Genomic DNA, 13,763 nt, shown 5'->3' on the forward strand with positions numbered 1-13,763 from the left:
AAAATCTTGCAAAAGGTTTCGTGCAATATGGAATTTATAGGCGGAGGAATGGACGCAAGGCGATGCTTGTGGGGCCCACATGGCCATGGGGCGCGGCTTAGGCCCTGGTTGTGCCTCCAGGCCGTATGAAGGCCCTGTCCCCTCTCGCCTGTCTTCAGTGCTTTCTGGAACCTTCGTGCCCCAAAAAATTGTATTAAATCTTCAAGGTCTTTTTACCTTCGTAGATATTGATGTTCTGTAAAGTCAAAAACATGCAGAGAACAACAACTAGCACTAAATTAATAGGTTAGTCAACAAAAATAATATAAAATACTATAAAAATATAAAATGATATTGTAATAGCATGAAACAATTCAAAATTATAGATATGTTTGAGCCGTATCACCTGACACCTTTAAAATTCCCAAAGTTTATCCCAACCACACCATTAACCTTGATATTAAGTGTTTCTGCCTTAACAACTGCAACAAACCAATTCATTCATGTCTCATTAAATCCTCCTTCCTTCGGACCATAGGAAAGAAAATTCCAGTCCACCTTGTCATGAGCCATTTCAAAATCTAGTTTTAGCCAATGCTTAAAATATCGTCTGATTTATTATCCGATTTATTGCTTATCGGCGGTGACCTCTAAGATTACACCTTATCTTTGCTATTTATCATTTGGGCTGATTTATCGCTCTGACAAGCAATTAATCAGGAATTTAGTGATTAATCGGTCGGGCCCTATGGTCAGAAACCCCAAAACAGGGCCTCCCCTTCACTAGCCTTTCGCACATCACACTTCATTCCGCGTTCGATAGGACATGCATCGTAGTGTTGTCCTATTTTATTTGTCACTGACTCATTTTTTTGACATTTAATATGAAGTTATATAGTATTGAAATAGTGTTGTCATACTTGAAGGCTTAGAGCACGCTAATGGTTGTTTCCATTTTTACCTTATTAGGTCTTGGAACGTGAGAATTGCAAGCAAAAACTGGCCGATTCCATTATTTAGAGAGAAAATTCAGTTTGTCCTTCTTCCCATTAGCAATCCTATGAAATTAACTTGTGTTATTGCCCCCTTTAAAAAGCCAATTTTCACTTGATCTTCTATGCAAGTACTCTTCCTCGTCTTCCAAAGATTCACAAATGGCACTTTAAATCTCGTCACATTTAAACAAAATGTTTATTTCAAAATTTCTTCACAGGGAAATAATGCATTGCCGAAGAGACTCAGAAACTTTTTTCTTCAAAAAAGACAAAGGAAATCATATACTAAAGTCAACCAACCCTTACAGGCCATCCTTAAATAAATTAAAAATTAAACACATGTCTTTGCGGAATCAACTAGGGCTGGACAAGAAGCTCGTAGCTCGCGAGCTTAATGAGCGCTCGAGAGTTTGACTCGTTAAGCTCGTGGATCGCTTCTTAATGAACAGAGCCAATCATCGATTTCAACTCGTTAAGCTTAACGAACGAGCTAACGAGTTTCACGAGTAGCTCGTTAAGCTCGTTAGTAACAACACAACACATATTTTCAACTTATGTGACAAAAGTTTTGTAGCACCTCAGCCATCTATTCAGTCTAATCTACATAGGAGGCAACAAACTAGTGCATTCCCCTTTGTAGTCACCTCCTTCTTAAAAACCACATCTAAACACTCATCCTATAGATCGTAAACACATCAAAATATGTTAACGAGCACTCTCGAGCGCTCATGAGCTTAACGAGTTTCAAACAAACCAAGCCAAGCAGAGTTTTCTGCTCGTTAATATTAACGAGCTTAAAGAGCCGAGCAGCTCGTTAATCCACCCTTCTTGTTTCAGAGGTTTAGGGGTGTCATCGAGCTTCACTCACTATGCACCATTGGGAGTGCAACCTCTGAAACAACATCAGAGCCAGATAAATGTTGTTGATGCAGCGAGCAGGAAGTTATTGGTTGGAGCCAGAAGACGTCGTCGATATTGATCTGGGAAACATATCACCATCCAGAAGAAGACACGATGAAGTGGGCTAGAGGACTACCCAAATCCGGCTAGACATGTTCGGGGAGGCCTTACCTTAGAAGCTCCCTGATGATGTCAAAGTTGTTTGAATGTCGCCGCTTGGAGAAGGAGCCAGAAGACTATGACACGAAGCGACACTGTCCGGTCTGTCGGAGGATGCTTTTGACTACCACATGCATAACACGGAGACACAATCCAATCCACCACTCCAGAAAGAGCAGTGACCGGACGACTCACACTCTCCTCTATGTCATCGATGAGACCATCGCTGACAAGGAGGATCGAGAGTTGGGGGGATCTTATTCTTGATCCACATAACATTGCCATCATCACCACAATGCTACCACCGGGGAGGGAAACTCTAACTCTAAAAGACCTAACCACAATACCACAATGAATATCCAAGATCCCCACTGTCAGGCTTGGATCGTGCAACTAAAGATATCTCCCAAGCTGCCGACCACAAGTCAACACATACCAATTTAGTTATCAAATGTGAGGATGCACCAAAGGAGACACGATCAACGACGCTGGTTCAAGATATTATGACAGTTGTTTACTTAATCACCGTACATTTTACATTACCTAAGAACAACTTGTACATCACTACACTAACAACCGCTTCGGAGAAGGTAAGAAGAGAAGAGATTACATCCTGTCCTAGACTTGTAGTTAGGTTGTCTCTTCTTCGTGTATATCCCGATCCACCATTCGTGGAACCCTAACTTCTCCTCAAAATCCCCATTAATTCCTCTTGAATTTGATCAGAAATCCATTGGGGGCTTTACATTCACCCATCTCGCCATCAAAGCGGCATGCAAATGCGAAGGGGACCCGTAGCCTGACCTGCGGGGAGCGGGTGGAGCGGTGGCGGCTGTATAGGGCCCGCATAGAGTTCTCTTGGGTTTTTTTATAGCAAGTTCTCTCAGTTTAACATTGCTCGCTGTCATGTTTTTTGTTGTTTGGCACAAATGATGGAATAAAGTGTTTGCCTGACGAGATATAAAAACAGAAAATGTTCTATGTTCAATATTAGTAGAAAAATGTGACCATTCACAAAAAAGAAAGAAAGAAAAAAGTGTCCTAAAACAAAACGGTAAACGTGACCTTTGCGTGATGCCCCCCGGATGAACCGTCATTGACCTGACCTGACCGTGGACCGTCGGACGCGTCGGGAGCCAGATCTCACTCCACCACTCGCACCCGTCCCCACTCCCCACCGCGTAGCCCTCCTCCATTTCGTCGGCAGCCCAAAAACCCTCGGGGGCGAAGCGAGGGGAGGACGGCAATGGCGGAGGCGAGCCGCAGCCACCCGTCGCGGTACGTGAAGCTGACCAAGGACCAGGACGCTTCCGCCTCCGGCCCCGGCGTGGAGGACATCCGCCCCGGCGAGCTCAACCTGCCCGTCGCCGTCCCGCAGGTCGGTCTCGCCATTCCTCGCGCGATCCTCGTTTTCTTCCGGTTGCTGCTGCTGCGATTGTTTGTTCGGGGAATCGGGATGCTCCGATCTGATTTTGGGCGGTGTGACTATATAGCTGGAGCGGATGAAGTGCTTCGAGTGCGGGCAGGTGCTGCCTGAGAGCCACCGGGCGCCAGCCGACGAGCCGTGGACAACCGGCATCTTCGGGTGCGCCGAAGACCCCGAGAGCTGTAAGTGACGTGGAATTTCCTTCTCGCCTTTGCATTTGGTCCCCCCTTCAACTGCCTAGCCTAGTTCTGCTACTTCCTCCCGCAGTCCCGCTCTAGACGGGTCACACCTTCAAAATTCGTGGTAGTTCTCATGTGCTGATATGCCAGAGTTGGCAGGAATTTTCATGTGGATCTGCACAGGATGGGGTTGTGTTGCTGTGGTTGAGCTCAGGGTTTGTGGCTATTACACACATTGCACAACTCAGCAACTAGATGTTTGTTTCCATGGCATTCAAGTGTTACTGAAGTGTCACCGACAGAGGCTAGGTGTTTTAGTTTTAAATCCTTTAGCGGTCCTGCGTATTAAGCACACGCAGGTTTTTATTATGAAGCCCGTACATCAAGTGAATCTCTCTCTAGTAAAGAAAAGAGGAACATCATGTGTGCTGGACAAGGATGGTGCATACACCTCCTATCCTCCTCTTTTTTTTCATTTAGTTTTTTTTTCATTTTTTGCATGTGTTTGTTACAGACTGTTTTTCAGCACGAAAGATGTTTCTTTTTAAATTTTAATTACAAATTATAACAATATCTATATGCTCATAGATCATTGTGAAATATTTCCACATTAGTTTACTGAGCAGTTGCAAGTCAGAAATTTGGTGACCTCCTTTTTACGTGGTACCAGTTGAGACAGTTTTCAAACAGAGATGCTTTGCAAATTTGAATTTTCTTCCTCTCTGTCATTTTTTCATTAACAACCGTGAACTTAATCAAGGAACAAACCATGGTAGACTAAACATATAGTCAATTAATTCTTTCTCATGCCTATGAGAAAAGCATGGTTGATATTTTACATTGCACATATAACTCAGTTGTAAACTGGAGCCAACCCGATGCTGATTTATGTCTTATACTACACATGTAACTCAAATTTATAATGTGGAGTCGATCTGAAGCGTGTCTGCCCTACATTTAGGAGTATTTTACCTAGACTAGAGGGGTAGAGGTTCATGACTGAACAGTCCAAATTGAGTACTTCTTAAATTTTTTATAGCTTGCTTAGGAGTACTTCTTTATTTTGAAATGTTAATTGTTCACATACACCTTTTTGTATCATATTGCAAACCTTTATGGTTTGCAAATTTGAAGTTCTGTTATCTTTTTGGTCTTCTATTATCTTTGTAAAATTAGCCTGTGATGATGTGCTCATGTGGGAAGGGATTAGGCACTGGTCATTGTCTGAAAGAAATAAAGAGTAGCAGTCGTAACGTCTGGCTTCGATTATCATGTTCTTATTGTTAAAGACGACCCTTCTTTTTTCCGTATTGGAAAAGTTCTTCAAAATGTAGGGTGTGTTTGGTTTTGAGCCAAAGCTGGCCTTGCCAAAACATTGGCGTGCCCATGAGTTTTGGCTGTTGTTTGGTTGGACACCAAATATTTGGCTTGCCCAACCCAGCCGGCGTTTGCCCATGCAGTTCTCGCCAGTACGCGGGCGAGCTGTGGGGCGAGTTCGTCCACCAAAATATGGGCTGCCAGCCTGCTAGCATTCCCGCGTATTATGGTTCGGTCTTACATGAGCCGGAAAATTAACTGGCTAGCTTGTATACGCCTCCTCTGATCGTATTGATCAAGTCGGCTAGTACGTCTGTTTCACTCGGTCAAAAGCCTGTACATGCTGCTTCTCTGAACTTTTCTTTACTGTTCTTTTTTGTGAATGTTTGATCATCATGATTTATGGGCTGCTTATATAAAAATTTCAAGTTAAGACCTCAGATGCTGATATGTGGCATGTTAATTGGTTACAAACCAAACTGAGACCCAACCATTTTGCCAAAAAAATGGTGCGTGCTATGGCTACAATGCAAACAACACTACCACAAAAAAAAAATTGTTCATGCCCTTGCTTTGGCTATGCCAAAATTTTGGCAGGGCAAGTTGGGGCACAAACCAAACAGCCCCGTACACACTTCTACAGCTGACTGTTGGTTATCATTTTAGCTCTTTTAGGCTCTTTGCAAAATCAACGTGTTGTGAGAATGTGCTCATATTGAAAAGAATTTGCAACTAAAATTGTTTCAAAGAAGCAAAAATTAGCAGTTGTAACGTTTACTTTTACTACAATGCTTTTGATCTAAAGATGTCTTTCTTCTTGATCTGTTTGAAAGTTCTTGTACGTGTACACTTTCCCACTATAAGTGTTAATTGTGATAAACTGTTGAGCACATAAATGACTGCGTCGTACATGGCCGAAACCTGAAAGCTTAATGGAATAGCTAATTCTTTTTTCTTTCTTGACTTTCATAGGTTGGATTTAAAAAAAAATTCTTGTAGTGATGGATCTTGTAATATGCTCCGATGTTCCTTATGCCGTTCTTCTGAACTTGAACACAGAGCAGCTGAATCTCTAAATCACAAGAGGGACCATCTCCAGGTTTACTGAAGAGTTGCTGATATTAATCTAAGCACTAAAATGACCACCATAAAGTTTGCGGATGTGTCTACTAATCATAATTGCTCTTAGTCTATTACTGACTTTCATTCATGGGGCCTTCTTATTCAAATTGTGTCATCATAGGGTTTGTGATGTTTGTACCTTTGTGCTTCAGTCCGTGCAGTTTTCATATATAGTACTGCTATATTCTGAGATACTTCTGAACCACTTACGTGTCTGATCTTCTTACTTTTTTAGGCTGGACTGGACTATTCTGCCCCTGTGTTTTGTTTGGACGAAATATTCAGGCCCTTAGAGAAGATATCCCATGGACAACACCCTGCACTTGCCATGCTGTCTGTGTTGAAGGTGGCATTGCATTGGCAATCCTTACGGCTATATTCCATGGTGTTGACCCAGACACATCAGTCCTGATTGGTGAAGGCCTGGTGTTCGGTTGGTGGTTATGCTCTATATATACTGGTAATTTTCGTCTACAGCTTCAGAGGAGGTATCATCTCGAGGTACTTCTTTCTCTCTTCCACCATTTTCTTTGTATGTGTCATGATAAATCGCATTCAGAAGAACATCTACAAACAGTTGTATTTGTTTCTACTATAAGAAGTACACAATTGCATTCTCCATCTGAGATAGTTGTATCAGGTATGCAGGCGTCCAGAAGCAACTGCATGGTTAAAGTTATGTGTATTGGTCCTCACTAAAATAAAGTTCTGTAGTTTGGACGAGAGAGTTATGTCATCCAGCGAACTTCTGTCACTGTCATGAAATTTTTCCTTGGCACTGTCCACTGGCGGTAGCTGGTTATACATTGAATTATCAGACCATTTCATCAACCCTGTATTGCTCATCATTGTGAGCATGGAGGGTCCTTGACCACCTTTTCACGTATAGTATCGTTTTGTGGTCACTAATTCTAATCAGTTGTCAAGTCTAGCATTTGATATGCGGGCTGGGCTTTTAGTTTCATGCATCAGTATCACGGGCCTTTGGCTAACCATCACATATTGTTCTGCTTCCACCAGAACTCTCCATGCCCTCCTGGCATAGTCCACTGCTGCTTCCCCTGGTGCGCGAACTGTCAGGAGCATCGTGAAAGGAAAGGCCGCCTCGCAGAAAGCAGTGTTGTTCCAATGACCATTATCAACCCGCCGCCGCTGCAAGAGATGAGCATGGTCGAGAACAACGCTCCCACATCCGACAATGAAGCTTCGAAGGCCGAGCATGATGATGTGGAGGTCATACCTCTCTAGGAAAGATAAGCATGAGAACTGAAACTGACATGGAATCTGCTAGCCCATTTAGAGACTACCATATATTGTTAATAATCACTGTCATCTGCCAGGTACCGTATGAAACATTGGGCTGATCCAGATTTTAGTTTATGACCATTACTACCTATGATAGATTGTTGACCGTGGGCATATAATATATGTGTGGAGACCATTACTACCTATGATAGAGTGTTGCCCGCGGGCATATAATATATATGTGTGGAGACCATTACTACCTATGATAGAATGTTGCCCGCGGGCATATAATATATGTGTGGATATATTTATATTTGTGATTGGTATGTCCTATGTTCTATCCACATTATGCATTGCCTGTGTTCTTGACTTCTCGTTCATGAACGTTAAGGCCTGTTTTGGTTCAAAGGATAGGAATATCATAGAAATAGAAAAGAGATGTCATACATCTCAGTTTTTGTTGGAAAAGAGGTGCTATTCGATTCGTAGGATACAAAATTTTCCATAAGGTTTGTGCTAATTTTCTTTTTCTTTGAAATATGACGGATAATCCTACACAGGAAATCCGTTCTTACAAACCAAATAGCTCCAATGAAGATTTTCCTATAGGAATCCTATCCTATAATATTCTTACAAATCAAAGGAGGCCTAAGTGTATGGTACAACTATGTGAAGAGGTTTAGGAAAATCTTTGATGTACTCCCTCCGTCCCATGATATAAGAGCGTTTTTTACACTGTGTATTATGGGACGGAGGGAGTAGTAGATTAGCATTTACGTGAAATTCTTGCAAATTTATATGAAATCGTGTTTGCTATTTGCAAGCCTTTTGGGAAGAGAAGATGGTGAGGCGGAGATGGGGTGATGCAGCCGGGCATGGCGAATTGACGATGCCAAGCCGGGGCCAACACGGGGGACGGGGAGGGGGGTTGCCGGCGTTGAAGAAGAGGATGGAGGGATGGCCAGGTGCCGCGGCAGACCAGTGGAGGTGGCAGCTTGGGGAGGGTGTGGTAGCAAGGAGATCAGCAATTCGGCCGGAGTCGAAGCGCAGCAAGAGGAAGAAGCTATACGAAGGAGAAATTTGACTAGCGCTTAGATATTTTTCCAGGGAATCCAGGCAGCTTATGAATAATGTGTCCCATCCCATGTGAAATATATGAAACTTTAGCGTTCCAAAGTCCAAACAAACCCAGTTCATCAATCCGGCATACAAAAAATGTGGTTATGCAGTCAATGTACAGTAACATAAAACAACACTCTACTATGTATATACTCTAAGCATCCCTACAATCCTAGATGACTTTGCTTGTCTTGGTCGACACGACCCCCTCGTTACCAGCGAGCAGCAAGTATTTGTCCTTTCTCGTCAGCGCCGTCGGCGTGAACCCGAGAGCGCCGGCCAGCACGCCCTGCACCTGGTTCGCCACCTCGATGCTGCCACGCGGGTTGTCTGTGCGCACGGGCTCCAGAAACTGGACGGAGTACTCCGGCCGGGGGTTCATCAGGAAAAAGACCGAGTCGAAGCACTTGGCGCCCGGCGACGTCGACGTGCCGTAGAACATGGTGGAGCGCTCGTCCACCGCCACGGGGCTCACCTCGTCGGCGAGCTCGGCGAACAGCGGCTGAACCTGAGCAGGTACGGCTCGCGGCACGTCGTCCCCTCGGGGCACCCCACCACGTCGCCCCACCCCAGCAGCGACGACATGCGGCGCCGGTCCTCGTCGCGGCCGCGGGTGAGGCGCAGCAGCGGGATCGGCGAGAGCAGCTCCGACAGGGGGCTCAGGCTGTACGTCACGGCGAACACGGGCTTCCCGAGCGCGCTCGAGATGGCGATCGGGTCGAGGAGCGTGCGGTGGTTGCACGCGTAGAGCCGGCCGCCCGAGGCGCCATTCTCGCCGTTCGCGGTGGCGGGAGGGGCGCCGGTGACGCGCACCCGCACGCCGGCGAGCGCGGCGGCTGGGCCTATCATGCGCCGCGGGAGGAGGGTGTAGATGGCGATGCGGACGACGGAGAGCACGACGGCGAAGGGGAGGTAGACGTACATGGCGAGCGCGGCCACCGGTGTCGGCGTGAACGCCAGCCGGCCGTCGTGGAAGATCATGGGCTTCGGGTAGTGGTACGTAGTGTTCTCTTCGGCTCTCTTGAGCGCAGCCCTAAGCCTCTCCGCGTACGTGTTCCCGTCGTCCATTACACCGGCGAAGTATCCATAGCCCGCCTTGACCTCCCTGCCGATCACCGCGTCGAAGCCCACGTAATCCTTCAAGAACGCCTCCACCATCACCGTCGGGAACGACCTGCTCACGGCCGCCACCTTCACCTCACTCGTCGTCCCCTCCCTCGCCTCCTCCAGCGCCTCCACGCGCGCCGCCTCCTTGGAGAAGTACTTGGGCAGCACGGCCCTGCCGATCCTCGCAGCCTCGTCCGCCGCAGCCCGCAGAAGCTGACCATGATCATGGCCTCTAACACATCGCGTGCGTCATGAGGTGCAGGAACGGGTAGAGCGCGAGCAGGAGGAGGCCCCGGGCGAAGCTGCCCGCCTCGACGGCGATGAGGAAGAAAGGCGGGAACAGCGTCGCGGCCGACGGCGGTGAAGACTTGAGGAGCAGCGCGTCGACTTCGAGTACCACGGTCTTGGTGCCGTTCCCGAGCAGGCACGCGGGCGGCGCCACCGCCGGTGCTGCCATCGTCGTTGGCGCGGTCCGGCTCAACCGGAGGAGACCGGCGACCAGATTGCTCTTGACGACTCGGTGGAGGCTGAGCATGCGGTGGACGACGCGGTCGCCGGTTGACATCGCCATGGCCATGCGCGCCCGCGCACGTACCGTGATTTTGCCTCACGATTTCTCGATCTGTTGTGCGGTGCCTTGGAAACTCCTATTCCACGAAGAGTGCAGATGCATTTATATCTGCTATATATGCGCCTAACGAAATTCCTACTCGACTACTTGCTTGCCTATTGTATTACACTTCAAATTTTAATCGCGCTCGGGAAGAACCAGGAATCGGAGTCCTGTTCAGTCGCTGTCCCCCGTGGGGGGCTATTGTATGGACTGGTACACGTATGGCCCACCACGTCAACTTGGTGGGTTTAAGGCCCAGCAGTCGTTGTTCAGGTATGATGATCCCCGCAGTTTGGGCCTTCCTTTCCTTTTGTTAGAAGCGGCCCTTCACTGCTAACAACAGCTTACTTTCTAAAAAAAAAATTCAAAACAAACAAATAACAAAATCACTAGTTAAGAGTTACCCCTTGCAAAGGTCACCCCCACCTTCTAGGCTGACAAGTGAGGCACTGCATGTGCACCAACCATCGCAACCTGAGAGTTTTTTTTTGTAGATTTGTTTATTCAAAACATTTGACCTCTTGAACCGTGGTCCAAATCCCAAACTGTTTTACCGTTGGATTTATCGGGTCAAGACTTTTTCATGAAAAAACAAAAAAAATTCAAAGAAACACTAAAATAAATGAATACAAAAAAGAAAACCGAATAAACCGGCCACCAAAAAAATGAGTACTTAAAAAATAAAGAAAAAAATCTGAAGCCCGAAAAAATGGTAGCGGCGTTCACTTTTTTTTCCTTTTCAAGAAGCACAACTATGCTTCTTGTGGAAGCGTAAAATTTTCACTTAGCACACTTCTCACGGAAGCAAGTATGTGCGTCCACAAGAAGCGAACATGTGCTTCTTGTGAAAGCACATATTTTCCCCTTAGAAGCATACTTTTCACAGAAGCAAGTATATGCTTTCACAAGAAGTAAATTTGTGCTTATCGTGAAAGCATATTTTTTTTCCTGAGCTGTGCTTCTCGCAAAAGCAAATTTGTGCTTCCATGAAAGCACATATTTTCTTTTCTTTACGAGAAGCACAGAGCAAATATATGCTTCTAGTGGAAGCACATATTTTTTCCTTTTTCAAGAAGCACCTTTGTGATTCGCAAAAATAATATTCAAAACCTAGGGAAAACCAAGCGAAAATCGAAACCCCCCAAAAAACCATTGAAATCCCGAAAACGCATACAGAAAATAAAAAACCGAAATCTAGAGGGAGCGTCTAGCACACACACATGGTGGTGATACGTCTCCATTGTATCTACTTTTTTAAACACTTTTGCTCTTGTTTTTTCTCGTAATTTCCATGATTTGAGTGAAACTAATCCGGGTGACGCTATTTTCAGCAGAACTACCTTTGTTGTTTGTTTATGCAAAAATAAAAAATTCTAGGAATTTAATGAAAATTTACGAAGAATTATTTTGGAATAAATGAAAAATACCGGAACTAGAATCCACCAGAGAAAGGCCAGGGGTGGCCACATGGGTTGGTGGCGCGGCCACCCCCAGGTCGCGCCACCTGGCCATGTGGGCCCCTTGGACATTCTCTGACCTAATTCTAGCGCAATATATTCACTTCCTTTGAGAAAAAATGAGATAGAAAGTTTCATCGTGTCTTACAATATGGAGCCGTTGTCACCTCCTGTTCTTCGTCAGGAGCCCTAATCTAGAGTCCGTTCATGGCTCCAAAGAGAGAGAGAGAGAGAGAGAGAGAGAGAGAGAGATCTGTCGCTGTCATCATCGCCAACCCTTCTCCATCAACAATTCCATGATGCTCACAATCATATGTGAGTAATCCCCTTGTAGGCATACTGGAGGTAGATGGAGATGGATAAGATTTCATATGTAATCAATTTGTTAGGGTTTGATCCCTAGTATCCAGTATGTTCTGAGATTGATGTTGCTATGCCTAATGATTGTCTCTAGGACCCGAGTGTCATAATTTCAGATCTGAACATGTTGCTTTTATGAATATATTTACGCTTTTTATTTTACCTGCAAGTTGTATGCGCCTGTTATTGTTTTGAACCTTAGAACCCCAAGGTGACCATGACTTGGGATATCGACGGGGGTGATTTTAACTTGATGAGTTCATGTATTCAATGTGTGTTAATGCTTTGTTCCGGTTCTCTATTAAAACGAGCATCTTAATTACCTTTAGTTTCCATTAGGACCCACTACCACAGGGGTAGGATAAAAAATGGTATGCAAATTCTTACCGCAAGCACATATGACTATATACGGAATACATGTTTATATATGATTGATGAATTGAAACTATTGTGCATCGCTCTACATTATGACATTTACATATTGAATCTCATATGAATATCCATCATTACTCCATGCCTATGCTTTAATACAAATTTTCTGCTACTGATGTTACTATTACTGTTGCTTTGCGGTCACTATTATCATATTACTGTGCTACCACTAATTGCTGCAAGGAAGTGTGAAAGGACATGCGGTGCCCCCATGTGTGGTTTTGGTAATTGATGACATTCTTTATGGACTAATGGTTGCATTGAGTTATATTTGAAGGATTTGTCCATAGGCATTTCTTGAAGTCCATGTGTTGGTTTCAAGGAGTTTATGTGTTGACCAAGGTGTTGTTAAGGAATTATCCAAAGATTGGTCATGTGAGTATTGAGCTTATTGCAAGCATGTCTTGAAGAAGAAGATTGTGTGTCATTCATGTTTACCTTCAAGCCATCATTCAAATGAAGAGAGTTGGAAAGAGTCAAGGTTGATCAAGACTAAATACAGAGAGTGATTCAAGTTTTTCATCACACAAAGCGTAGAAGATACACCGAGTGGGATCAAGTGATCTCACGGTTTGGTAAGCATTGTCCATTGCGCTTTGTGTACTAACCCATGGTCTTTGTGAGAGTTCTATGTGGGGATAGGTTTGCTTCCATGGGCTTGCGTCAAGAGGAGGATCACATACAACCCATGAAGGATGACATCAAATCAAGGTTGTGTTGTGCAAGTTCAAGTGGAGCATCACGAAGAAATCATACTTGTAGCTTGCCGTCCATTATGGTGACAATGGACTTGTGAAGTGTTGGGGAACGTAGTAATTCAAAAAAATTCCTACGATCACGCAAGATCTATCTAGGAGATGCATAGCAACGAGACGGGAGAGTGTGTCCATGTACCCTCATAGACCGAAAGCGGAAGCGTTTAGTAACATGGTTGATGTAGTCGAACGTCTTCACGATCCAACCGATCCAAATACCGAACGCACGGCACCTCAGTGTTCAGCACACGTTCATCACGATGACGTCGCTCGAGCTCTTGATCCAGTTGAGGACGAGGGAGAGTTCCGTCAGCACGACGGCATGGCGACGGTGATGATGAAGTTACCGGTGCAGGGCTTCACCTAAGCACTATGACGATATGACCGAGGTGTGTAACTATGGAAGGGGGCACGGCACACGGCTAAGACAAATCTTGGAGTGCCTTTGGGGTGCCCCCCTGCCCACGTACATAAAGGAGGGATGGAGAGAGGCCGGCCCTCCTAGGGGCGCGCCAAGTGTAGGGAGTCCTACTAGGACTCCCAAGTCCTAGTAGGATTCCGTTTCCTTTTCGGAGTAGGAAAGAAGGAAAGGAGCGAG

The 13,763-nt window shown here is 45.3% G+C and overlaps 1 protein-coding gene and 1 pseudogene across 1 annotated transcript; one reads left to right on the plus strand and one right to left on the minus strand.

Annotated features, from left to right (window-relative positions):
* The first annotated feature begins 3,147 nt into the window (after positions 1-3,147).
* LOC109741649 (cell number regulator 6) lies at positions 3,148-7,648 on the plus strand. Its single transcript, XM_020300722.3, has 4 exons — positions 3,148-3,411; positions 3,527-3,641; positions 6,313-6,578; positions 7,098-7,648. The coding sequence occupies exons 1-4, from the start codon at positions 3,280-3,282 to the stop codon at positions 7,323-7,325; spliced, it is 741 nt and encodes a 246-aa protein (XP_020156311.1). The 5' UTR covers positions 3,148-3,279; the 3' UTR covers positions 7,326-7,648.
* A 965-nt stretch (positions 7,649-8,613) lies between these two features.
* Positions 8,614-10,903, minus strand: LOC109741658 (probable glycerol-3-phosphate acyltransferase 2; annotated as a pseudogene).
* Between the last annotated feature and the right edge of the window lie 2,860 nt (positions 10,904-13,763).

The sequence above is a fragment of the Aegilops tauschii genome, chromosome 1, assembly GCF_002575655.3.
Source record: "Aegilops tauschii subsp. strangulata cultivar AL8/78 chromosome 1, Aet v6.0, whole genome shotgun sequence".
NCBI lineage: Eukaryota > Viridiplantae > Streptophyta > Magnoliopsida > Poales > Poaceae > Aegilops > Aegilops tauschii.

Excerpts from the sequence above, each read along its gene's own strand:
- LOC109741649 (XM_020300722.3), top strand. The coding sequence starts at position 3,280 with ATGGCGGAGGCGAGCCGCAGCCACCCGTCGCGGTACGTGAAGCTGACC. Across the intron at positions 3,412-3,526 it reads TGCCCGTCGCCGTCCCGCAG|CTGGAGCGGATGAAGTGCTT; the intron begins GTCGGTCTCGCC and ends GTGACTATATAG. Across the intron at positions 3,642-6,312 it reads CGCCGAAGACCCCGAGAGCT|GCTGGACTGGACTATTCTGC; the intron begins GTAAGTGACGTG and ends TTACTTTTTTAG.